This window comes from Eublepharis macularius, chromosome 3, assembly GCF_028583425.1.
Source record: "Eublepharis macularius isolate TG4126 chromosome 3, MPM_Emac_v1.0, whole genome shotgun sequence".
In the NCBI taxonomy this organism is placed as follows: Eukaryota; Metazoa; Chordata; class Lepidosauria; order Squamata; family Eublepharidae; genus Eublepharis; species Eublepharis macularius.
Window position 1 is genome coordinate 65428881 of NC_072792.1, and position 27390 is coordinate 65456270.

The following is a 27390-nucleotide window of genomic DNA, read 5'->3' on the forward strand; positions in this document are numbered from 1 at the left end:
TACGGTTTAGAAAAAAATAACTCCTGCGCTTCAGCCCTACTGACAATCCAGCTTGGAATCTTCACAGGCTACATAGTGCTTGGCTATGCCTCTTTGTGAAAGGCAATACTAGAGTAGGAGGAAATAATGTGATTCTTGCTCATTTGTTCACTACAGCCTTCATCTATTATGTGGCATGTGCAAGTCCCCCTTGATAGTCATGGCTAGGAAACTTGTTTATTTACTCAGATTTGAAGGCTTCTAGAGTTGAGCATTCAGCAAACCCCAATGCTCTAGAATTAGCCAGGAATGTGTGACCTTGCTTAAACAGGAATTAAACCTAATTACTTCAGCAAGCAAATTAGCAGGTATTGGTGAGGTAACAAATAAGTTACTATTGACATTTTTTAAAAAAAAAACATTGTAAGTAGCTCACTGAAACCAATAGCCCTTGTTTGCTTTGGAATACTTAATGATTTTTTGTACAAATACAGACGGAAACCTGATGCCTTAAAAAAGAAAAACTAAAACAAGAATGAAATCTTACTTCGGTTTAAGTTAATTAAACCTTCCTAGAAAAATTTTATGTATTGAAATGTTTGCACTGTTTTGAGCCTAAATTATAGTGACAGAAGCTAAGTAGCTCAGTATTACAGCTCATTTTCAAGCCATTACTAGAGAGAAAAGCATAATTCATGGAGCCAAGTAACTTTTTTTAAGAAAGTCATTACAATCATACAAGTGGTGGTAGTAGCATCTGTGAGAATTTTTCTGGCTAAAATCACCTACAGGGGTGGAAACCAGTCAAAGGGTCAAAACTGCTGATTTTGTTGACCAAAATTCCAAAAAAGCTGACAAAAAACTGACAAATCACTGACAAATTACTGAACAATTTAATTTCAGCCTATCGATAAATTAGTAGTTTAAAAGTAAAACTGGGACTTCATTAAAAAATTATTTTTTGGCCTCTACCATCCCCATAGCCAGCCATCACACACCTTTTTATTTTAAAAAATATTTTTATGAAGATAGGACAATGGTTTATTGTACAAAGGCAAAAATGCTTTTACACACAGAAAGGACACTTTCAGTTTGCCTTTATGCAAAGAAAGGAAAGAGGCGCCAGTGGCATCTCTGTGTGCCATGAGGCATTGGCAGTGGGTGGGGAGGGAAGGGTTCTCCTCCCGGAAAAAAAGCAAAGAATCATGTTATGCAAATAAGGGTAAACTTAAAGGGACCTCAACAACAACAAACAGTAAACAGTAACAAAAAAGTAAACATAAAGCAGAATTTCTTATTCAAGTATTGCTGGCTAGCATAAACCTGTGGTGGTGCTTTCCTGCTTGGGTGCCAGCTAGGGTTGCTCCTGGGGGGGGGCACTAGCAGACCACACAATGACATCACTTCCAGGAAGTGACATCATTGTGAGGGCTGGGAGCATGAACACACAGCGCGCGCAAGGAAGAACAGGGTGAAGGTAAGTGCCGGGTCCCCCATCTCCCACTGGGAGGACAGGGGAATCTGCAACCCTAGCATCAACCCACTGGTAATGGTTTGTGATGCATGCTAGAGCATCACTTCCAGGTAATGCTGGAAACAGGATCATTGCACCAGGGATGCCAATCAACCCCCTTTTACCAAGCATTTCCTTCCACCACCCAGCTGAGCAGCAGCAGGCAATGGAAGCTGGGAGGAATAGATACTCCCAGTAGGAAGATGGCAATCTTACTGATACCACAGACAGTAGTGGTACCAGAGGAGGGCATCTTGCACAGCTGGTCCTGACTATTACTGATACTATAACTTGCTTTTTTAAAAAATCTGAAATAACATATATCCAAATCTCTAAACATGTTGACATGGAAAGAACTGAAACCTGATTCAACATGTTGGCATAACTGAACTACAAATGTAGAATACTTGTTTGACTATAAAATATTTCCAAAATCAGTTGTCATGTCTTCCATACATTGTGTTAATGTGAACACTGAAAAGTTAATCCATTTAAAAATAAATAAAAATAAACACCACAAAAACTACTTGAATAACCTGGCAACTCAAGCCCTCTACATGCACTCAGTTTAGTTTTCCAGTGCATTACATGGCAATGAAAAGCAAAAGACCAAATGACAGGGGCAGTCTGGATTGAAGCTACTGTGAAAACCTTAAAAATAACTAAACAGGTAAGTCATCAAGAGAGACAGAGACTTATTATGACATGTTATGTGTTTATTAATTTTGATGTATGTATTTATTAACAGATTTTAGTATTAACTTCTTGTATGACTGCAAATTCATGATTGTATATAGTTTAATAGTTTATTATTATAATTTTTTAAATAAAGATATATTGATTTAAAAAAAAGAGAGAGAGAGTTCCCATTATTGAATCTCCTTTGCTTCCTACATGTGAAGAGTCTCCTGTTACATAAATACTATAAAGTGGAATTAAGGGGATCTTAGTATTGGTTGTGCTGATCTGTTCATCTTCTTTTAAGTATTGTTCATGCAAGTCAAAATTTCAAAGAATTCACAAAATATACTTATGAGCATTTGCTTGATTGTTTTAGCAGTTACTATTTCCACATCAGTTTTCTCTGGTAATGAAAAATGATGCATGCAGTGTAAAGAGAAGCTTTTGAAAGTTAATCCTTAAAAACAGAACTTCTGAAAGATTGCATCATTAATAATTATGGCCAGCTCGGGGAAAATGAAAACAGAACAATAGAGTATCTTTTTTGTACAATTTTGTTCTATTTTGTATTGCTGAAACCTAAAGCATTAGATCTGTTTTCAGAATTGAAATCAGTGATGAGCCCTGTAATGTTTGCAGAGGCGGGCAGGCAGGTTTAACTGATTCTGAGCCAGTCTACTTCCAGTTATAATCAAACTAGACACATTCGTTCCAAGTGCTACTCAGATCACCAAACAAGATAATAAAACAGTTCCAGAGTGAGTTCTGAATGAAGGAGAATGCTTAAATTGGCAATCAGATTCTGGTAGTTGTTTCCTAAGACATTCTTTAGAAAAAAGATGTAGGGAAACCAATAAAGAACACAAGGGTAGCAAGCATAGTTCACAGCATGGGATGTAACAGGTGCTTTCAACATTAGTTTTCCTATTCAAGTAGTTAAAAGTATATACAGGGCCGGTGCCAGGGTTTCTGGCGACTGAAGTGAGATACCTACTTGCGCCCCCACCCTGCCGCTAACCAATTTTTTAAAAAAACAGAAGAAATGCAGGAAAAATGAAAAGCACAAAACTTGAACCTTTTTACATTTAATTTTTATTTCTTAATTTAAATTTTTAAATAAGTGTGAGAATAGCAATCTTTGTTGTTCTTACTGTGACCCAAAAATCTATTTTGTGAGCAGAAACAGCGACTTGCATTGAAGTTTTGAGCACACCTCCTTTTGTGTGTGTGTAAAAAAGTTTCCCTCTCTCTTTCTTCCCACCTCTCTCTGAACCCAGTGACTCTTGGCAGTAGAAGGAGGGCTTCTCTTACAGGGGGCCTGCTTGGAGGAGAGAGATGTTTGGAAGGGGGAGACTGAGCTGAAGCCTTCTCTTTCTCTCCAACCGTCTCCAAGCCTTAAAATATTGATCACTTTTGTCAGAGATCCCTTTTGGGAACTACCCTCCACGCTCATCCTTCTCCCCCAGCCCTTGCGTTTGAAGTGAATGGCAGCTGACAGCTAAGCATGTGGTGTATAAATATTGAAATAAACTATTGGGGGAGAGGGGTGATATATGTAAACTAGGGAAGGAGAGAAGAAAGGTGATAAAGAGGGGGGCGCCTTGCAGGGTGCTGCTCTGCTGGAGTGAAGGGGGAGCAGCATTGAGATTGAAGAATAGCAAGGGGGAGGGAGAATGGAAGGGAGAAGGGGGGGAGGAAAGTAATAGAATTTAAAACAACAACTTTAAACCCAACAACAGTGATTTGCTCCTACCTGTCGCACAGGGACTGAAAGGGAATTGTGTGTGTCTCACCTCATTTCCTCCTTCCTCTGTGGTGGTGCACACACAACCAGCCACTCTTTCCACCAAAAGCAGCCCTCCCCAAAAAGCCTGAAGAAAGGTGAGAAGTAGAATTGATGCCAGCTGGGGAGGGAGAAAGGGATGTATAAAAGGAATGACAGGATTGCCCATTGGAAATAATGGGAGAGGCTTGAAAGCCCATTGGAGAAAATGGGAGCCAGGAATGCAAATTTACTTGCATGGGCTCCATTGAAATGCATTACAACACACAAAAAGAGCAAGAGTCCAGTACTGAAGAAGTGAGCTGTGGCTTATGAAAGCTCATACCCTACCACAAATTTTGTTAGTCTTATAGGTGCTACTGGACTCTTGCTTTTTTCTACTGCTACAGACAAACACAGCTACCCATCTTGATCTATCAACACAGGCCCCAGAGTAGAATGACAGTCCCTAGGAGAAGAATCAGTGATCTGGGACTGGAATGGCAGTGGGTGTGGAATGACAGGGGATGTCATTCCAGTCCCAGAGCCCTGACTCTATTCCCAGGAGCAGTTGTTCCACTCTTCGACCTGTCATTCCAGTCCCTGAGCACAGGTTCTATTCCTGGGAGCTGTCATTCTACTCTGGGGCTGTCATTCCAGTCCAAGAACACTTCTGCTACTCCCAGGGGCTGTCATTCCATTGTGGTTCCTGTAATTCCACTCCAAGAATGCTTCTCTACTACGAGAGGCTGTCATTCCAATGTGCAACCTGTCATTCCTTCCCAGAGCACAGATTCTGCTCTGAGGAGCTGTCATTGCACTCTGGGAGTTGTCATTCCAGTCCCAGAACATTTCTGCTCCTCCCAGGGTCTGTCACTCCAGTCTGGTACCTGTCATTCCAGTCCCAGAACACTTCTTCTACTCCCAGGGGCTGTCATTGCACTGTACTTTGGGGGCTGTCCTTCCAGTCCCAGAGCACTGAGCCTATTCCAAGGACTGTCATTCCACTCTGAAACCTGTCCTTCTGGTTCTGGAGCACAAACTCTATAGCTAGGGACTGTCATTGCACTCTGGGGGCTGTCATTCCACTCCCAGAGTATTCCATCTGTTCCCAGAGACCTTTAAAGAAAATCCATTCCACGATTTCTTTGCAACTTTTTTTGTGTTGTGATGCATTTCAGTGGAGCCCAGTCAAGTAAATTGGCATCCTTGGCTCCCATTATCTCCAACGGGCCTTTAAGTCTTTCCTATTATTTCCAATGGGGAATCCTCCTGTCATTCCTTTTAGTGCATGGCGTGGGGGAGCAAGAAAGAAAGGCGGGAGCAAGGGGGACAAAAGGTCAGACGGGAGCTTGCTGCTCCCCAGCCACCTAGAGTGTCTTTTGCTCACAGAAGCTTTGTCCAAGGCTTAAATTGAGAGAGAGAGAGAGAGAGAGAGAGAGAGAGAGAGAGAGAGAGGAGGAGGAGGAGGAGGAGGAGGAGGAGGGGGAAAAGAGCAGAGAGAGAAATGTCCCCACTGATGGGGCTGAACTCGAAGCTCCTCAGACGCTGGCTGAGCAGGAAGACAGAGCTGCCCTTCTGCACTCCAGAAGAAATGCCTTGCGCCAAGAAAGGAGAATTCCTGCGCGAGCGCACGGGAGCACACACACAGCAAGGAATGCCGGTTGTTGGGGGGCCGGCACAGCGCCTCCTTCAGAGTTCAGCGCCCAAGGTGGGGGCCGGCTCCACCTCAATGGAAGCACCGGCCCTGAGTATATACACCTGGGAGGATGCATTTGGCAGACAGCCAGAAGTGCTTGTCTAATGTACAAATACCTTTATGCATATATTGAGTACACTAATTTCATGAAGTTTGATTAAACCCAGATCTCAGACTCTTAATTCATTATTAGTAGCTTGCCAATGCCAACATACCCATTTGGCATTTTGTTGCTGTTGTTGTTTCTACATCTGCATTACAAGTTTCTATGTTGCACTTAGGCTTGGACTACTTGGTTGCAATACTTTGAACTTATTGCAAACACTCATCTTCACACCCACATTTTTGAAATAGGAATACCTAACAGATACCTATACTTTGTGGATCGAACATCAAAGGGTGAGGAGGGGAGGGCAGGTGGCACAAAGACAGGGAGAAATTGTTGGGATTAAAAGGCCATAATTTTATTGGTTTACAGCTTATGGAGCCTTGACACAGCATGCTGTGGTTCCCAATATCAACTAGCCTGCCTACCAACCAATGACAACCTTCACCACTGCAGCCCACCTGCTGAATGAGGAAACCATGGGATGACAGTCTGTAGGATTCTACATGGGCGCAAACCTCTGTATGGATCCCCCTGCCATATGGGAGTGAGCATGTCCTGCCCCCCACTGGGCTTTGTCCCTGCAATTCCTCACACACACACACCCAAATCCCCTAAAGGGATCCCCAAGTATGAGGCAACTGGGCTCACAGAACCCATTTCCCCCCCAAAAAGGATCTGTGCCCAGTGCCAGAACCACTCGTACCCAGAGTTGTGACTGAGATAGAACAGTCCAGAGTGTAAAACACATTACCACCAAGCACATTACTGATCTCAGAAAGGAACCATCCAGCAGGCAATTTCTGAACCTGTGAGCCATTAGAAACACCCGACAATTCCTGGAAATGGGAACGGGTGGGAAGTTGATTCAGGAGCAGAGTGCAGGGAGCCCGGGTGGCTCTGCACTATATTCCTGGCAGGCAGACAAGAGGGAAGACTTAGCTTTCAAGGTCTGTAGGCACAAGCTGACCAGTATGCTGCTAATTGACCTGCCAGCAATTTTAAATCTGGGGATGCCTGCGGAGCCCTGCAGAGGTAAATAGGAGCTTCTGGGCTCCCAGGATAATGGTGGCTGTCATGCACAGCACCTCCTCACCCGCGGACTGCAAACGGAGCCCTGGGTAAATCTAGAGCTGGGTTCTTGGTGACATTCCTGTTGGACTGCTGTAACATGCTATTGCTGAGGCTGCTTTTGAAGATGAATTGAGACATTTCAACTGATTCTGAACATGGAGGCTGAGGTGCCTACAGGGACTGGCCACAGCAAGCCCCTTACGCCCACCCTGTTCCAATACATTGGCTGCTGGTGTGCTTTGGGCCCAGTACAAAGTACTGGTACTAAACTTTAAGGCCATAAATGGCTTCCATCCAAAGTACTTAATGGATTTCTACCAACCATACATACCTGTTCTTTGGAACTTGCCCCCTCCCTACTATGTGGATGGTTTCTTTTTTAGAGGTATCACCTGAAACATTTTTTTAATTGCAGAAGGCCTTTTAATAGTTAAATCTGTTCCCATGTTTGTTAGTTTGTAGTGACTGCTATATATTTTAACTGTTTTGAATGAATGTTAATATTGTAAGCTACCTTGAGTATTTATTCTTAAATAGGAAGATGGTGTATAAATAAATACAACAGTAGAGTAACTACAAATGATGTAGAAGGTCTATGACTGGATCGCCTTACATCTTTAATTTTAATAAAGGTTCCCCAAATTAGATCAGGACCATGACACAGATGAAGAGTAGACTAACCCGTTCCCCCTGAACGATTTATGTGATCTAAATCCACTCCCCAGTCGCTATTTCCTTGCAACCAAATGGTTTTCTCTAACAGGGCAAATAGCAATTGTTTTTGGGGAAAGAGGAGGGAATACTTTAGATACAGGAAATGTCATAGAAGGGAATAACCTCCCCCTTTCTGATCCCTTCGTCCTGATTTAATTTGAGGGCCCAGGCATCTTTTTTTAAAAAAAATTAAGATATTGAGCAGTCATTGATGGATAACCCACATCATGCCTTGGTGGCTCCTTGTAAATCCTAGTTGAAAGCAGCACAAGAGATGTTCATCCCTGCTGACAGTTAAACCTACCATTGGCCACAGCTGACCACTCATCAGTTGGAATAAGAATTTGTAACTGGTGTAGCATCCCTTTTTTCCCCTCTAAGAATACTATGTTCTCCCAAACTTAGTTTTTGGGAGAGATTTTTATTGAATTGTCTCCTGGCATGACCCACAGCTTCCAATGACATCATTTTCCAGCATGACAAAGAAGCATATGCATCCTTCACAAGCATGCCCCCCAGTGCCTTTACACCCTGCCAGCCAGGTAAGCAGATGTGGGGGGGGGCAGAGGCTGGCAGCAGGGGATCCCCTGTCCTCAGTAGGTGTATGGCAACCCTGCCAGAAACTGCAATTGGTTCAAAATGAGGCAGCCCAACGAAGAAGGGGATAGCAATGGGATCTCCTCTTGTCTATTTTAAAACAGCTACATTGACTATGCCTTGACCTGGATAGCCCAGGTGAGCCTGATCTCATCGGATCTCAGAAGCTAAGCAGGGCTGGCCTTGGTTAGCAATTGGATGGGAGACCTCCAACGAAGACCAGGGTTGCAGAGGCAGGCAATGGCAAACCACCTCTGATAGTTTCTTTCCATGAAAGCCCCAGTAGGGGTCGCCATAAGTCAACACTGACTTGAGGGTACCACACACACACTCATTGACTACCGGTTTGTTTCCATGTTTAATTCATGGTGCTAGTTTTGACCTTTAAAGTCCTTCATGGCTTAGAGATCATACATATGAAAGTAGGCTCAAGGTACTTATCAGAACTTGTGTCTTTTCAATAGTGGAAGGGGCTCCCTGGGGAGGTGAGAGATACCATCTCTAGATGTTTTTGGAAGCACCTGTAAATAAGGCTGTTTTATTTATGAATGCCTTTTTATTGTGTTTAAGCTGCATGGATGGGGGTGGGGTGTCTGTTAGTGATGTTTTATTTTATTAAGGCTGGTTTTAATTTACAATTGTAAGCCACCTTGAGCCACAAGGTAAAGGAAATAAATAAATTTATGAATAAGGTAAATATTACACATTTAAAAGAATTTCAGAGATTAAAGTTCACAAGTCAGAGAGCTTCTTTAGGTGTAATTATTCTCCCAATATCTTCAAAAGTGCAACTGAGCTTCAACTCAGAATTAGATGATGAATAAAATAATTTAATTTGAGCATTCAACAGTTACTATATCATCATAAAGAAACCCTGTCTTAGTTACATATCCAGTGTGGGGTACTGGCTAGGCTGATGGACTAGGGAGATCCACATTCGATTCCCTGCTCTGCCATGAATACGCAACTGGGCGACCTTGGGCCAGTCACACACTCTCAACCTCACAGGGTCAGTATGAGGAAAAAGTGGAGAAGAGGAGAATGATAGAAGCTGTTTTGGATCCCCATTTGGGAGAAAGCCAGGATATAAATGATGTAAAATAAAAATAAAAGTCCAGGAGCAGCCCATTCATCACATATTGATACAAAATTAAGAATGGTAACTTTCCAGAACGAAATTCACATTCAGCCCCATACTCATAGTTCACACTATACAAAAATATGAGCTTAAAAGTGACTCGTCAGATATTCGAAAGTAGCCTAATAGTAAGTAGGATTACACCCTTCTAAGTCCACTGAAGTCAAAGGAACTTAGAGGGGTATAACTCTGTAAGGGAATAGCACTGTAAGGGAATCACACTGTTATATGGCTTCTGTTTTCTTCATTGCATGGTTTTTCCCCATCTCCTAAGGCACCTTAAATTATTCATTCTCTATTGCTACTGTATGATTGAAATGTTCTCCTTTTATACTAGACCCCTCTCCCTCTTTGAGACAGCAGCTAAATGTTGGAGATATTACAGGTAGTGTTTTTAAGGACCACTAGATATAATGCAGAAGGAGAACCTAAGGGCCCAGGTCTATCTAAAAAATAAATTTTCATCCCAAAATGTATTAATAATAAACTTTGCAGATGTTGATTCAGACCAGAAAAGAGCCTAGAACGATAGTGGGTGACCTATTTTTATTCTTTAATACAGGCTCTTCTCTTTAACTTATAACATCAGCTTTTAGGGTAGAATTAGACATTTCAAGTGATGTGCAATTTCTATTACGGCTGATTTCTTTCTGAATTCTTTGTTATTATTACCATATATAACACAACACACTATGTTAATTGTGCATTTCTCTATATCCTGATTCACATTACTGGCAGTTAACAGTAGGGACTGCAAAACACCCAGCATGACGACACCAGACATGGTGTTATACTAGACATTACAAGGAAAAGAAGATTGCTATGGAGTAACAAAAACTCAGTTTTTCTTGTAACATCTAGTATTGCCATTTAAAATGAGGATTCAGGTACATTCACCAGTTTAGGGTTGCCAGCTCCAATTTGGAAAATACCTGGGAATTTGGGGTTGGGGAGGGGCTGGAGCTCAAGGATTATGATCCACAGAGCCCACCTTTCAAAGTGGCCATTTTTGAGAGGGGAACATCTCTGTCCGGAGATCAGTTGTAATTCTGAAAGATCTCCCGGTCCCATCTGAAGGCTAGCAATGCTACACCAATTTTACAAGTTAGGAACATTTCAGAGAAGTTAGAATCTCTTCTTTATGCCCAGCCTGATCATAGACAGCCTTTCCCATCTAATGAAAGAAAGGTTAGACTGCCAATTTTCTGACTCCCATTTGCTAGTTAGCTTCCCATTGACAGAAAACCTTACTGTAGAAGTGATCACACTGGTAAGAGATGCGAGGGAGAAAGAATAGTTCAAAGTAGAGATGGGCACGAACAGCAATACAAACAAAAAAAAGCCACGAACAGCCCAATCAGCTGTTCGCGAACAAGCTGTTTGTGAGGCCCCATTCTAAATGAACAGGTGGTCGTTGCAAGCCTCGTTTGTTGCTGTTCGTTGCTTTGTCAAGCCAGTCTGGCACCTGCAATCAATTCCCTTGGCAACTTAGGCAGGGATTGTCTGAACTCCTGCTGTTGCCCTGGAAACCCCAATCTAAGCCCAATTTAGCTTGACAGGCAGGTCTTCCTTTCAAGTGTGGAGCTCCAAATTTGTTACAAGGGAGCAAAGACCAGGGGGGGAGGGGAGCTCCCATCTCTGACTTTGCAGACAGTGGAGAGAGAGTTGCTGTTGTCATTTTGATAGAGAGAGTGCATTGGAGCTTGAATTTTCTTTGTGTGTGGTGGGATAGAAGGAACCCCTTCAGGTTCCAGGGCTGCTGCCAGGCTCTGGGCCAAGCTATTATTTATTATCGGTACCTTTCCTGGTGCCTGCTCAGGTCAGGTTTCTGGGAGTGGTGCAGTAGGGATCTTGACTTGGATGATGGCTGAAGGAGAGCCTACTGGCCCCCATGAACAGCCAACCATGAACATATTTGTGAACAGAGCCATGTTCGTGGTTGTTCATGAGTCCCTGTTCATGGATGGCAACGAACAACGAACATCATGTTTGGGGTTTTTTTTTCTGTTCGTGCCTATCTCTAGTTCAGAGTACTAACGTTTACATATAATTTACAACTTCCCTGTACTCTGTTTCACTCATATGGCTTTTTCATATTGAAGTCACAACTTGTTTTGCAAATAAAACAATGTAGTTCAGTCTGTTGCTCTTTCTGAATCAGCCCGGATCTTTACGACATTCATTTGGTAATTTTTGTGCAGCAAGTTTGAATCAATTGGATCTGTTACAAGTTTGGTTGATTGCCAACCTCACAAATTTTATGCATATTTTTCCAAATTTAAATGGATCTTCAGTGATAAAGTCCAGCAGTAATGTAAAATCCCTTTCCTGGATTTTAAAGCCAGCAGGGAATAAACAGCAACGTTAGGAACTGTTCCTGGATTTGCAGGGGGGAGGGGGCATGTGGGCATACCTGGGAGGAAGGAAGCAAACGGAGAAACCACCTTATGACCCTTACTTTACTGATAAAAATGGCAGAAAACGAGTTCAGAGAGCTGAAGAGGGTGGGAGTGGTTAATCCCACACAGACCAATCAGCTTCCAGGGAAAAGGAGAGGGGGGAGAAGAGAAGCAGAAGGGGAGTAGAGTTCACCCTGACATTAATCAAGCCAGACGCGACTCGGCAGCAGCTTCAAAATAAAATTGTGGTATGTCTGCTAGGGGAAAAATTGGGGATACCGCAGACAAATATCAGTACAGTGAACCGTGACTACCTTGCAAGTATGAAACTCCTGCAAACATGGAAAGCAGAACAGATACTGAAACGCTTTAAAGTCCCAGTGCAAAAAGAACCTTGGTTTCAGAAAATCACAAGACCCAGAAACAGTGAGGTTTGTAATTTTTATGGCTTGTGATTTTTCATTATGCACTCCTAATGGCTATACACCCACAAGCTATGCCATTTAAGAACCACAGTAACATTTTCATATGACATATTATACATAACAGAGTGTGCTGTTGGTCCCAAATGAATTTTATCTTCTCTTATGAAGAAAATGTCATATATGAATCAGTCCTGAAATTAATAGTCCAACTTTCAAATCAGGCTTCCAGGCTCAAAATAAAGCTGCATTTGCCAGAAGTTCTTGGTTGGTTTTCAGCATGAATTGTATCTGAACAACAAAACCTTTATAGAAGACAAAAACCAAACTCTAGATAACTCATTTAGGTATGACCAAAAAACTATTATGTGATTGGTTGAAAGTCCTGTTGATAATCACTGGAACTGATGCCTGACACACACTGCTTTGGATTCCTGGAGATAGCTGTGTTAGTGTTTACTGTAGGAAAATTAGAAGTCCAGTGCTGCTTTAAAGAGTAAGAACATTTATTCCAGCATGAAATTTCACGACTCAGAATTCACTTCTTTAGATGCTATGGAGAGGAAATCATTTTGAGATTTTTACAAGAAAAATCACAGAACAAGGAGAAATAGAGAAATAAAGTTGCCATGGTGTATAATAGTGCTGTTGGTTGAAGAGGAAAAGTCACAAGGTCAACTTGGAACATGAAACAGTCCACACAATCTCCAGATTGCAATTCAGCACTTGTTACTATCAGAATGAGTTCATAAAACATAACTTGTTAAGACTTGATGTCTAGTAGAACCCAAACGCTGGTGTTATAGGTTATGATCTATCATCATATATTTGGCTTTTGAAACATGGCAAGCTATAGAGAGCTTCAAATGAATATTCTGAGGGATACTCAAATTCATGACCAGTGTAACTTTCTTCAAGAAGACTATTCCATCCTTGCTGGAAAAAGAGTACAAAACAATTCATATGTTGCTATTTAAACTAGGTTTCAGTATGTACCTGCTTTTAAATGGCACAGGAAATGTACACTGGCATCAGTTATGAATAGGGTTGCCAGGCCCCCCTGTCCTCCTAGGAAGTGACATTATCGTGTGGGCCACAGCTGCCCTGGGAGCACTCTGTGGGGGGGGGGCAGAATTGGGACTGATTCTGCTTGAATCGGGCTGCTGCGGAATGTGGGAGTGCTCCCCACTTCGCAGTGGCCCAATCTGGGCTGATTCAGGCATGAATCGGCCTGGACTGGGCCTGAATCTGGATGGATTGGGTCCAAATAGGCCCAGACTGGGCCCAAATCGGTCTAGAATGAGCTGCTTCAGAGCACGGGAGTGCTCCTGCACTCCACAGCAACTCTGGCTGTGGCCCGATTCGAACCAGATCAGGCCTGAATTGGGCCGCTGTGGAGGGCGGGAGCACTCCCCTGCTCCGCAGTGGCTGAATCGGGCCTGATTTGGGCCTGATTCGGCCCACTTCAGGCCTGCAGGAGCACACTGTGCTGCCCAGAAGCATGCCCCTGGGAGGCTCATACCTCTCCCGCTGGCCAGGCAAGTGAGGGCGGGGGGTGGAGGGTGGAAGCGGAGGACTGGCAACCTTATTTGTGAATGAGTTAACGTCCTAAATTCCTTGCAATAAACAAAGGAATAGTAACTGTCAAAGAATTTTTTCTGCAGTTCAACAATTAATTCAAGATACCTGGCCACAGAAACTGTTTGGAGCCATCAACGTTGCACATATTTTTCCATTTTCTTGAATAATTTTGCACAAAGAACTTTAAAAGTAATGTTTGGGCTAACTCTAAGACTTGTTCCTTAATTATACCTCTTTAAGGTATTAGTTGCAAGTAGCTCAATCTGTGCCATAAATGGAAACTCCATGAAACACTGGTTCACAGGCAAGTCATGAAATTAATACCAGTTGTGGATTCTGCCCAAATATATTTAAGATGCTGCTTTTTAAAAAAAAAGCTTTGGCCATTTTGTTAAAAAAAAATTAAACTGTGTTAATTCCACGTAGAAGTATATTATAAAGCTCACAAATATAACTTGATGGTTTAACAACTTACTGCAGCTCTAGAGAGGTTCAGAGTGCATGATCCAGAGTGCATGTGGGGCTACCCAAATAATAGCTCTGCAGGAACACAGGAAAGTTGAAGCAAATAGGATTTGAGAGTTGTAATTGAGGAGCCTTGAATTGGTCACAAAACTGAAATCCTACCTTGTATTTACTCCCTTGAAATCTTACAGCTTTCAACATCCGTAACATATGGATATGAATGGAACTAGTCATAGGTTTGCAACCTAAACTAAAGAAAAATATTATTGCTATTCTCTAAAGGGCAGGTATGTAAAACTTCTTAAACATATATAAACAATTACTTTATAGTTCAGAAAAGACTAAGAGGAAATACGTGAAAGCATATGTTTTGAGGGATACATACTGAGAACATTTTAACTCCTTTTTAGATATGACATTTGGGATACCCAACCACATGTACTAGGAGTGTGTGTTACTCATGAGCCTCCTGGCATACATGCCTGGTTATATCCTCAAAAGTAACATCTGAAAAGAATTGTTCTTAAAGTGACATCGTTATGTGGCATATATGTAAAGTAGATGCCACCTTTACCATTATATATTCCCCAATCCCAAGGCAAGCAAGAGGAAAATTTTATTTTCTAAAGTCGTTATGTTCAAATGAACAAAATTGTTTCCCACCAGAACTCCTGTAACTTGTAAGTACATTGGCCAAAGATACAGGGTTTTGCCTTTTGTCTCTTGAAATTTTCTAACAATCACTACAGCATCATCATAAAGAAACAGGAGAGGGGGCTTCTGGAAGATTTCTCCATTCTCTAGTGTGCTGTTCTGTATTCCGTCTGGCAACTAAAAGAACATTGGTTCATACTAATATGACAATTGGTCTCCATTGCTGCTATTTAAGCTGGAGATTCCTTAAATCAAATCTCTGATATAACTGAATATATGAAATGCTGAAGACATTTTGCAGTGATACTGGAAGACTGCAGAGCAGCCTTGTCACTGATATAAGATGGAGTTTCAGTATGGATGGGGAAGTCTGCATAACCAGAACAACGTTAATCATTTTTTTTCAAATTTTGCTTTTCATGTGTTACAACTTTGAAAGGCAGTGGCTATAGCGGGTATGCTTATTCTATAAAACAGTGTATATCCTGTACACGACTGATATTAAAAAGCTTTCCTCACGTAACAGTGATATAAAAGACATTTGAAAAAAAATAAGATTAAACAGAACTATCATTATCCTCAATTTAAAAGAATATCAAGTATCCTAAGAAACTGGTGCTCACAGCTGTATTCTAGAGGCTTTGAAATACAAATGGAGTTTCACAAAACACAGGCTCTGTATACCCTTCTCCAAATGGAAGCACCTACATATGTGAGTTTTCAAATTGTGGCTAATATGCACAATCACACACCCTTACAACTGTTTATACTGTTATAAACAGCACACACCCATTGTACATAGAAAATTGTCACTAAGAGCAGCTGAAAGAATACATTTATATATGTATTTCTGCATATGCATAACCATTCCATACCAAAAAGAGATTTTTCGCTGTTTCTAATGCAAACTGATTACTGATATCCGGAAGTGTGCATAATCAAGTTTAAAGCAAAACTGTAGTTTACGTACTCATATAACTGTTACCTAGAAAACGAGGTGTACGCATATTTCATAAGGCACCACTCTTGTTAGCAGAAAAAGAAGAAAGCATGAAGATAGAACTAACCTTTAATTTGTCATAGCGTTCACTTAAGGCAGCCACCTGGTGATCCCGATGCCTCCCAACCAGTTTACACAAGGCACAGATTAACTGGTCATCAGTCACACAATACATGTTAACTTTCTCATCCTCGTGTTCCAGACACATTAATCCTCTAATATGTGAGTCTGGAATAGGCTCGATTAAACGATGTCCAGTAAATGGCTTCTTGTTTGGATGAGTTGCTTTTAGGCATTCCTCACAGTAGGATACCTCACAAGTTACACAGGTCTTCACTGCTTCCTGAGCAGGATCCTGGTCACAGAACTGGCAGAGAACTTTCTCACTGGAGGACATGCTATTGCTATCAAAAGCCCGCTCTCGGCGAGTTTCGCTAGGAGAATTGGGCCCACTCACTGAAGCTTTCTGAAACCTGTCGATAATATTCTGCAGCGTGACGTTGCGCTTGAGTCCGTCTAGACCTCGTTGGTTGAGGGTGATGACATAACGACAAGTAGGGCACTGGAAGGCGGTGATAGACTCCACTGATTCGTTGGTGGCACAGTGGGAGACCAAGATGCGATGTGCACAGTTGAAACAGAGGCTGTGAGCACAAGGCAGCAGCAGCGGATCCTCAAACAGCTCCAGACAGATAGGGCAGGTCAGTTCCGACTCCAGTGTTTCCATCTTCAGGCGAAGCTTTCCTGTGTCGTTAGCGAAATCCAGGGAAGCTGATCAGCTATCTGGAAACAGAACATAAAATTTGATTAGAAGAGAGAGAGTACACGTACGGAGGGATCAGCCATGGGGAGCTGTCAACTTTTACCACTTTTGTGGGCATTATGCTGCCATCTCTCCAGACTGGAAAGCTACGTAAAATTTGGACTCTGCCTATGCATCAGTAATCAAGGTATTTAAAACTTCATTTTTATTTTGTGTTTCCCTAAACTTTATTTTTTAAAATAAAAATAACTGTTTGGGATTTTTAAAATGTTTGTTTTAGCAAAAGATAAATAATGATGTCTGGAGAGCTTTCCCTATAAAACCTGTACAGAAAATCCCCATACAGGTACATCAACAACACGTTGTTGCTGCAAAAACTTCCTGTAGATACACTATGGAGTCAGTTAAAATTTGTTTTAGAAAAGTCTAAATGCATTTCAAACTTCTAAGAGCAGCCATGAAAAGGCAAAGTATCAGACTGATCAGGCAAAACCTCAAACTTCCTCATTATTTTTCATCAACATTAATGTCCTGGCATTTTTCTGTGTTCATGGTTTTAGTTACTCTTGCAATACATTACTGGAATACAATATGCCTGTCTGTATTCATATTTGCCCATGACGACTAGATTAATAGAAAAATATAAAAGAGCCAACACACTATGAATCCGTTTTGAGTGAGCTGTATATACAGAGATGACTATTAGAGCATGATAATCAAAATGCTCACAAGGGCAGATTAGAACGATAAAAATATTTAGAAAAGGAAATGACACTTCAATGCTGTTGGTCAAAAATTTGATGGGAAAGACACGGCATTTGCTGAACTGACCGGATTTGTATAAAAATACGTTTCCCTCTTACATGTGAAGTCTTAGTGGCAATGTGATAGTGGCAAAACCTCAGCTTTTTTTAAACCAAAAAGATCACATGGTTGTTTGCTGTGCAAATATTAATTTTTAGTAGCTTTATAGGCTTGATAAAATGCAGCAAGATCTAACAATGACTTTTCTCAGTGTGGAATTCAGCAGTACATCCCCCCCCCCGGAAGAGATCACCCTTTAAAACGACCAAACCTTCATTTTGTTTCTTCTTTCCCTAATCGTGTTGCAGAGAATGATTTTGAAAAGAGTCGCCCGATGTGGCTCTCCTTGCCTAAGCTCTCATCAAGGGCCTATCGCTGTTATAAACAGACAGGTCAGTGAAGCAGAAGCACAAGCTCCACTTCACACTGACAGAGCTCTACCTCTTCACAGGACAATCTATTTCAGCTTTGTTGCTCATAACTGAGGATGGCTTCGGATGGCCCAGCTGCATGCTCTTTACACTGTAAAGTCGTTGTTCCAGTATGTGAACTCTTTCCCCTCTCCTGCCCTCCCATCTCCCTTCAAAATCATGTAGAAAACTTGGTTCATTAAGGGTGAAAGAAGCCTTATGCTCATTAGCAAGCTTGGGAACCAAATCTGTTTGAACCTTGTACGTTTCCCCACAATTAAAGCAGGGCCTGGCGTTACAGTGACAAGAACACTATGCATAACCTCAGTCCAGACCATAATAGCATAAAGAAGTTCAACATTGGAGGCAAAGTTCAAGTCAACATCTAATGCTTATTCATAGTTGCTTTGTGAGGAGGCCAGAAGAGCTTTTGTTCCTAAAGGAGAACAATATGCCATTTAGTTTCACACTTACTGGCCAAAAATCTGGGGCAAGTTTAAATGCAACAACAAATCTGTTGTGCATGACGGGGTTTTTTTCCTGGGGCAGGGTGTACAGCAAATATGAAATAACTGATTCAACCAAACTTTACTTTCCCGTTACCGAGTTGTTGCTTTCACATGAGCAATGCAAAATCAATTTGCTTTCACATGGTATATTCTGTGCACAGAGTACACAAAATTCATAGTATATAATCTCATGCATCCTGCAGAAGAATATGGAATACTCTGAAGTTGTGATGTTTACATATTGTGCTAGGTTACTGATCTACTACATATACACACATGAGAGTGCAGCACTTGCATATCCATTGTGATGTGGCCCCTGATATACTAGATAGACTTCACAATCTGATAGGAGGTTCAAAAGATTAAAAATGTTTTTAAAATATAGCATACAGAAAGTAATATAATGTTTGAGTAATAGTTACAGGACCTTTCTCGAGGATTGTACCCAGAAGTGACCTGCTAGGGGAAGCGGCTCCAGGCAAAAGGAAGAACCACTGAGAGATTGCCCACTACAAGCAAGCGAATAGTAAATCTATTCCTCATGTCTATACTGGTTCCCTACTAGAGATGGGCACGACCCAAAATACGAACCAAAATTAAGCATGAACCAGGCTGGTTCGTGGTTCGCGAACCAGCAGTTTGTCAGATCCCATTTCTGATAACTGTCATGAACTTTAGGCTGGTTCATTTGGTTTGTTTTTCGGTTTGTCACTGCAGACAGCCTGTTGCCAATCAATCAGTTTCCTAGGCAACAGGGGATGGACTTCCTGCAGACCTTCTGCTGACCTGGAATGAACTTCTGTTGGCCCTGAAGTGACCTTCTGCTGACCCGGAAGTGATGGTTTTTTGACCTGGATGTGACATTTTCACAAACCAAATGAACCAGTTTGCAAACCGGGGGCAGGTTCATGAAAGTTCATGGTCTGTGAAATTTGACAAACCACGAACCACATGGTTCGGGTTTTTTTCCAGTTCCCTACTGTACAACTCAGCCCATCAGTGGCCACTGGGAGGGTATAGATGTCTGGCAACTTTATTAACCATTAATATTTTGGTTTCTAATACAAACTATATGTGCAGAATCACATGACAGCAATTAGTTAATTTTTTAACCTTAAAAGCTGCTTTGGAAGGGGGAAACTGGGAACAGAGAAGTAGCAGGAAATAGGGTTAACTCCCTTCCCACCAGCTGTTCCTCTGCTACAATTACCTCCCAGTAGACCTACAAGAGGAACCCAGTTTGGATCTAATAGCCTTGCCATGTCTCCCATTATAACAGCCCTAGGCTCTGCCACTTTAGCTGCTTATGCTGCTTGGTGGAGCTATGGTTGCCAGCCTCTGGGTGGGACCTGGAGATCTCCTGGAATTACAGCTGATCTCCAGATGACAGATATTAGTTTCCTTGGAAAAAATGGCTGTTTCCGAGGGTGGACTCTATTATGGCATTATTCTCAGGTGAGGTCCCTCCTCTCCCCAAACCCCACCTCCAAATCTTCTAGAAATTTCCAAACCTGGAGTTGGCAAACCTAGGTGGAGTAGCAGGAGCAAAATGGGGGGCTGGTGGCAAAAACTGGTGCCTCATTGATGCCACAACATCACTTGCCACTGGGCTAGCAACCCTGGCTGAGAAACAAAGGGCGGGGAAAGGGTTAATTAATTATTTCCCTATAGCAATATTCTTGAAAGGATTGTTTGTTTAAGGCTCAAGCTAAATTTTCTGGGAATGGCACAAATTTAAACATCTTCCTAACTAGATAGAGAGAACAAATAAGAAAATTTTCTTTTTAAAAAATTGACATACCTGGCCTTCATTATGGTAGCAATCTTGCAGCTTATGTTCTCCTGGAGTTAGGGATCCCAAGTCTCCTGGTAGGGGCAGGAGGCTCCCACCCTTTTCTCCCTGCCACCACTCACCTGGTTGGCAGGAGAGAAGGCCAGGAATAGGCCTCCCAGGTGCACTCTCAGGGCAGCATGATGACATCACATCCCAAGAGTGATGTCATCATGCCACCATGGAAGCACTTCCAGCTCCTGCACGATGACGTCACTTCCTGGAAGTGACATCACTGTGCTGCCCCAGGAGGCTCCAATGCTTTGAAGTGGGCCAATTTGGGCCCCAAACAGGCCAAATCCAGTTTGGGGCCCAAATTGGCCCGCTGTGAAGTGTGGCAGCACTCCCAGCCGCAGTGCAATGACATCACTTTCCACTCTGGAAGCACATGCATGTGAAGACGTCAAAAAAGGTGAGTGCCAGGTCCCTCCCTCCCTCCCACTAAAAGGTAAGGAAACCTGGCGACCCTACCTGGACTACATAGGGTTGTATTCCACTTCTCTCCATCCTATAATGACCATCCCCAGATGGATTTTGTCTTGTTCAATGATCTGCAGCATAGATTTTTGGTGGTCAAAGTTGGGTCCTCCTCCCTTTTCACCAGTGAAAAGCTGGCTAGATCTGGCTCATAGTCACAATAATGCATCCCATTCTGCCCCACTCCCATCTGGGCCTTGCAAAATACTGTTTTGTTTGGTGTTTTATTTAGTGTTTCACACCTAATATAACATGAATATTTTAAAGAACATAATAAGAACATGAGTTAAGACAAAAGGTAACAGTAACATCACAACTGCTTTGGGTAAGGGTGTATGTACAAAAGAAGCTCAATCTGTTGCCTTTGATACTCAGTTACAAATACAGTGTGGTAATCTTTATATATTATTATGGGCCCATCATTCTTTCACTGGTGCACAGACAATGTGGTCCCTCATACAGGAAAATGCGGCACTGCACACAGAATCCAACAAGAAAGGCAGCAAAATTTAAAGATCTGTGTTCAAGGCATACACATGCTATGGACAAGCTGTATCTTAGACTAGTCAACTTGGCCGAAGTTAAGTGTATAAGGAGCTACTGAAAATACTTGAAATATAGGTGGGATGGAGAGCATCACTCCCCAAGAAGGTATAATTCTCTTTCCACCATGATGTAACACTTACTCTTAATATCTCAATTATGCCAGTGGCAAATGATGGTGTTAAGTCTGAACCTTTCCATCAACTCATTTTAAAGACCAGGAAAAATTTCCTCTACAAAATGTCCAGCATGAATAGAGGCTATTATGTGGGACCCAGGAAAAAAAGAAGAACCCAGTCAATTTTGGAAGCCTTAATTAAGATGACATTGTCTGGAGAATACAAAGCTCTGACTAAGCTATAATCTTTTAGAAAAATAATTGCTGATAAATTCATTAGAAAGAGAATGGTAGTTACCAAAGGAAAAGATACTGTAAATAATTAATCACTTAACCAAAAAGTGTGTGCTGATTGCCTAACTGAAAACTCTCAGTCAAATGAACTAACTTTCCAGATATTCTATTAATCATGACCTTCCCATCACAGCAGCAACCTTTAGCTGATTACTGTTGGCAGACAACAAACCTATGGATGATCCCTGGATGGCTGGGTATGTTACAAATTAAATTTTCACCCACTATATTGACTGTAGCTCCCATTCAGTTTATGGCTGGGGGACGTTCACAGTAGTTTCTGCCTTTTTTTCTTTATCATTCCAACTCTGAACTTGAGGAATTTAAGCAAGTCAATCCATGTAAGAATAAATATTTTGAGAACTACTGCTCTTGTTCTTGAGACATTATTTAACACTAGGAAAAAGGGAGATTAAATACCAAATAACTCCTAAATGTATATCACTAGCTGAACTAAATAGTCTTTATGTCTGGTAGGCTGTTTATAAATGGAGATGCAGCTAAACTACATGATCAATTGTCTGTATAAACCTTTGAATATATACTGCATGTTCAGGCATATGCATGAAACACAACATTAGGACAGTGCTACTGAGTGTGCCAAGGCACTAGGCTATATAATCCATCCATGTAGTAATAAATAAACTTAATATCAAAAGTTCATTTCAGATACTCTATACTAGCACCCACAATGTCTGCAATGAATCATGTTTTTAAAATGACAGGCAATGAGTTTTCCCATCTCTCACTTGATAGTTTGAATACCAAATGATAACATCACAGCTGTGCTTAACAAAATACAGATACCGGATAAATTTTTAGGGGAGTCTGGAAAGGGTATCACCTTGTGACAAAACACAACATGACCCCTCACAATCTAACAGAAATGACCTAACACTACTGAAAAACAATAATAAACTGAACTTCCTAGAAAGAAAACCAAACAGTGTACTATTACAGGTGACACAATCAAGTTTTCTAATCACAATATTGCTAAAAACTCGCTTTTTAAAACAGAGAAAAGTGCTCCTATATTTAATATCATTTTAAATTCTTCTTGCAGTTCATCTCACTTCTGAGTTTCAAGAATATATCAAATGCCATATACCCACCGGTGGATTTCGGCCTAAGTGTTTTTGCTGAACCATTGCTGTTAAATGATCACACCAATCCCCTTGAGAAGATAGTGACAAACGCAGGAGGCCCTGTGGTAGGCTCAACCAGCAGCAGTAATCCTGGACTTTTGGGCTGCGACTGTGCTTGTCACTGTGAGTCAGTTGATTCTGAAGCACAACAGGAAAATCGACCCTACAATTCCAGGAAAGCCAGCTCCGCCTAATCACCTCCGCCAGAGTTTAAGGACTGAAAATTGCTTTTGTGATCCAGCTGCCTTTTGTCACCAACACTAAAGCAACCTATCTCCTTTCTCTTTCAGCATTCAACATCCATCGAGCAAGAAAGCAGCAGAGGATCAGATTCTCTCACAGTACAGCCATGTAACCCACACAACAATGACGGCTTGTAATAAGGGCACTAGGCTTTGCTGCCACATTATTTGAACAAGTGGAAGCTCAGCCTGCTCTGTAATTGATCCAGGATTGAATAATGAATTTCAGTTCCCATGCCTGTAAGGGAAGACTGACCCAAACCAGCAAAACCTGTCACGTTATCAACAATTTAAAACTTTTTTTTCTGTTTCTCTAATGGAAGACTGAGGCCAACTTAACCAATATTGCCTGTCCCAGCACTATTATATATTTGATCAACATCTGGCAGAAGTTCATCATACAGCTGGAACAGTAGTTGTAAACATCATATGCTAAAAGAAAGATTTTTCTCAGGGGTGCCATTTTAAGTGTTGGAGAGGAAGTTTTAAACCACTTGTAATGATTTCTCAGGAGCACTATATTTCTGGCTATGCTGAGAAATAAAAAGTAGCCGTATGCCCTAAAAATACATGGGTTTTTAATATACCCAAGACCTAGACTTTAAATGGTGTCGAACTCTCTTCCTCTCAAAGCCAGAAATGCCAGCCTCATTGTTTTATCTTCTGCAACTTATCAATTACGGTTCTTTGGTTTACAGGGGGGAGGGAATGGATTTCTATAATTAGGTCAAAATGGTGCTGAATATCCAATATTGCTACATTATCAATATGGGGGTATCAAGGGACTTCATCAAAATGTTCCAAGTAAAGTGCCTGTTTATCTTCCTCAGAACCTACAGCAGATGTTTGGCTTACAATAAATGTGTTAAAAATTCATGTTGAAGTGGAAGCAGCAGGAATGAATTGCTTCCTTGTGCTCCACTTTTCATGTTGCCATGTCTCCTTTTATATTGCCAAAGTGAAGTGAAACAATACATTAAAAGTTTGTGCGAATGGATCCAAATGTGCATTCCATTTACTGTATATCCCAGATACAAGTTTTAATTTGCCTTTCAGACTAGTTTAGCTTCCTTTATTATTTCCTTTCTTAAAAGAACTGCAGGAAGGGTAATACTAGCATTTCTGGCAAAGTCTCAACATATATGCGCAGTAATTAAAAATGACCAGTTGAACTGGAAAAAAGGAAATGTCGAAGGAGAGGACAATCCACAGTACTTCAATCCTCTAAACTACCTGGATGTTATGATGGCTAGAAATCAGCCCTCACTTCTTACACTGCAATGTAGAACCAATCCCTGTAGTACAACACTGCACTGCTGGGAAGTGTGGACAAACACACCATGTGGATGGTACCAGTTGCACTGGTCTTTGATTGGTATTGTTCATCTAATTGGGCAGGGGTGAACAGGAAAATAGCTTTTGCTCACAGAGGTGAATACGTTAGGGACACTACAGGAATACAACAGGAAATCAAGAAGTGTTTTTGAGGACCAGTCCCAGAATGTTTAATGCTTCCCCAATAAGAACACATACAAAAGGAGAGCTCCCTTTGTGTGAAGCATACATTCCCCATTCAATCCTACAGACTTAAATTGAGAAGAGAAAGAACTTTTGAAGCAAGTAAATTTTCTACCGAAACAACCAACATCTCTCTGCTTTGTGCCTACAGATTACAAGTACCCACTATGAGCTTTTTGGTGATGCTCTTGCTCAGTTCTTTATGACGTTTGTTAAGCATGTAGGGTTACCAACCTCCAGGTGGTGGCTAGAGATGTCCAGGAATTACAACTCAACTCCAGGCTGCAGAGATCAGTTCCCCTGGAGAAAATGTCCACTTCAGAGGGTGGTCTCTGTGGCATTATAGGTTTCTGAGGTCTCTCCATTTCCCAAACCCTGCCCTCCCCAGTGTCTCCAGGAATTTTCCAGCCTGAAGCTGGCAACCCGATTAAAGTATGTAATTAGAAAAGGTGGAGGGACCAAACTAAAGGCCACTTCACACACTACATTTTTAGGTGTATATCTAAGATGGTTTAAGTGTTCACCTAAAAATGTAAAGAGCTAGTATGGAAAACATTTGTTTGCAAGATGTTCAAAAATATGTATTTGTCAGGGTTGGCCACATCTTCCTATTGAGCGTATACTGAGTTAGTAACCTTGCCTTATCTTTGCATAATGTTTTAAACGACTCTAGAAAAGGGAGGGGGGATTCTGACATCACAGTTAATAGGCTTCAAACATTGGCTCCTAATTAACTTCCAAACTGTGAACTTTTTCATTTTGATCGTAGTGCGAACATTAAACTGACAGGAGTTCCTCCACACATAGTATTACGGCCAATTGTTTTTAGCAGCAATGAGTAAGACTGAAAACTTAGAATACAGCTTGAGCACTATGGGAATTGTGTCACTCATCATCAGCAATGTCATAGACATGTATGGCCCCCTCATGGAACTACAGGCAACCCACTGGTTGAGGACAAAGCTGTATTTTCCCAGCATGTGGAGTGCAGAGCCCACAAAATATACCAATAGCTTTTTTGGAAGGGGTGCCTGCCTGAGCAAACAAGAAACTGACTATGCATTCATTGAACTGCACACGGTTTTTTGGGAAACCCTTTCTAACAATAAACTGAAACTCCTTTATTATTTGACCACATTTTCATCTAGACTGTTCCCAGTAAGATTCAGCTATCATCATGACTTCTGGGTAGGCTTCCCAGGTTCTCACTTACAGCAGGCAATCTCCCACCACTTCTCTCCAATGCCTCTTGCAGCAGTTTCTTACGTGCCTTTGGGTTTTTTAGAAAGACAATTTACTAACATAAATGGGTGTACTGCAGTTCTGAATTGCATTTTACAGATTCCAGTAGTTTAGAAGTCTGCTTATTTCAGCTCTCCCATTTTGCTTGTTTGACCATTTTGTTCAGCTGGTACATTCCAGCTCCAGCTCCAGACTACCGCAGAATACAGGTTTCCTTTTTTTCCAATAATATCTTAAGTATCTCCTGGAGAAAGGGCCACAAATCAGAGGAAGGTTCTGAGTAGAATGGTAGGATACATCCCCTCGTACTGCCCGCCTATCTATCTTTCCTGCCAATCTATGTTTCAAAAGGTTCTTCAGATTCAAGGATATAATTACCCAAAGCTAGCCACAACTGGAACTCAGGCTCAGAACAAGTAAGATAGGCATTACCAGAGTACTGAGTTTATAAGGGAGAGAACAGAGATCCAGAATTCAAAATACTGCCACTTTAGAAGAAAAAGCTGATACTCTAGTCTCAAGAGGATAATAAGACATGAGACAAGGAATCATGGAGAAATTCTGATATTTGAAAATGTTTGATTTCACCTTCTTAGGAGGGCTGAAAGACTGAGCTAAGACTCAGCTAAAAGCCAAACTAAATGTTGAAGACACCACAGGTCTACCCCTGGCTGCTGATGCCATATTAGAGAAGTATTTGGCTCTTTAAAAATGCCTGCAGCACAGTGGGACAAAGTGATCTTGTGTCATCCCCGCCCCCCACGCACCTTTTCAAGTGCAGAAGCATCTCATTTGGCCCTAAGAAGGATTGGGACAAGAGGAAGAACATGGGACAATTCACTGAAATCAGCAACACAGCACGAGCAGAATAAATGAATTTTCATTAAGAAAGAATAAGAAACCTGCTCTGTAAGTCTCAAGAGGGCTATTTCTGGAAATCGCCCTTCAAGATGTATTGACTTTTGCTAAACAAGAAATAGCATATTCTCAGATTTCCATTTAAGGGGAGCAGGATTTGTAAGGAAACAACCAAATTAATTAAATTTACTAATTCAACCACAATTAGAAAAGTGTGCCAAATAAATTATATTTTCAATCCAAATGGACCAGCTATGGAAATTACAGGAATAATCTTATTGATAAAACAACCAATATGAAGAGTTTATTTTCTCACATTGTCTGTACATGTAAATTGATTATATGCTAAACAAAAAAAACTCCCAGCAGTATCACAGCTGCTAGGCAAACAAGATCCCAATTATCTAAAGTAGGGTGCAACAATATGCCTAGAGTAGTGTCCCACCTGTAATATCTACCACTGGTTACCTGGCAGGGTGGATAAAAATCAATGATTTTTTTAAAAAAATCAAAAAAATCAGATTTTTTTATTTAAATCGGATTTTTTTAATTTAAATTGGATTTTTTAAAATAAAATGCTTTTTGAGGAAAATATATTACCATCCAAAGGTTATTCCATCATGAAATAAAGATTAGTTTTTAATTATATAGAATAAGGCTGTATATGTTTAATTTTTTTGGTAAATAAATTCCATTAATCCATTCACAATGTCATGCTCTTCCAGAGGTTTTTGTAAGATTATTGGGCAGTTTCTCTGCCTACAAGATATTATCACAGATGCTTGGTTTTGCAGTTCTCAAAACTGAATTTGTGTCAGCTCAGCAGAGATCACATGCCTCTTCTTCACAGCG

General features: G+C 41.2%; 1 protein-coding gene across 3 annotated transcripts in view; it reads right to left on the reverse strand.

Annotated features, from left to right (window-relative positions):
• MID1 (midline 1) overlaps positions 1-27390 on the reverse strand; it is a 285444-nt gene that overhangs the window by 99468 nt on the left and 158586 nt on the right. For 2 of the 3 annotated variants that reach the window (XM_054975067.1, XM_054975066.1), the window contains exon 2: positions 15852-16567. In XM_054975067.1, the coding sequence (XP_054831042.1) occupies positions 15852-16511 (660 nt within the window). In that variant the 5' untranslated portion in view covers positions 16512-16567. Of the gene's footprint in view, positions 1-15851; positions 16568-22645; positions 22742-27390 lie in introns of those variants that run through there. The other variant, XM_054975068.1, reaches the window with a different exon arrangement.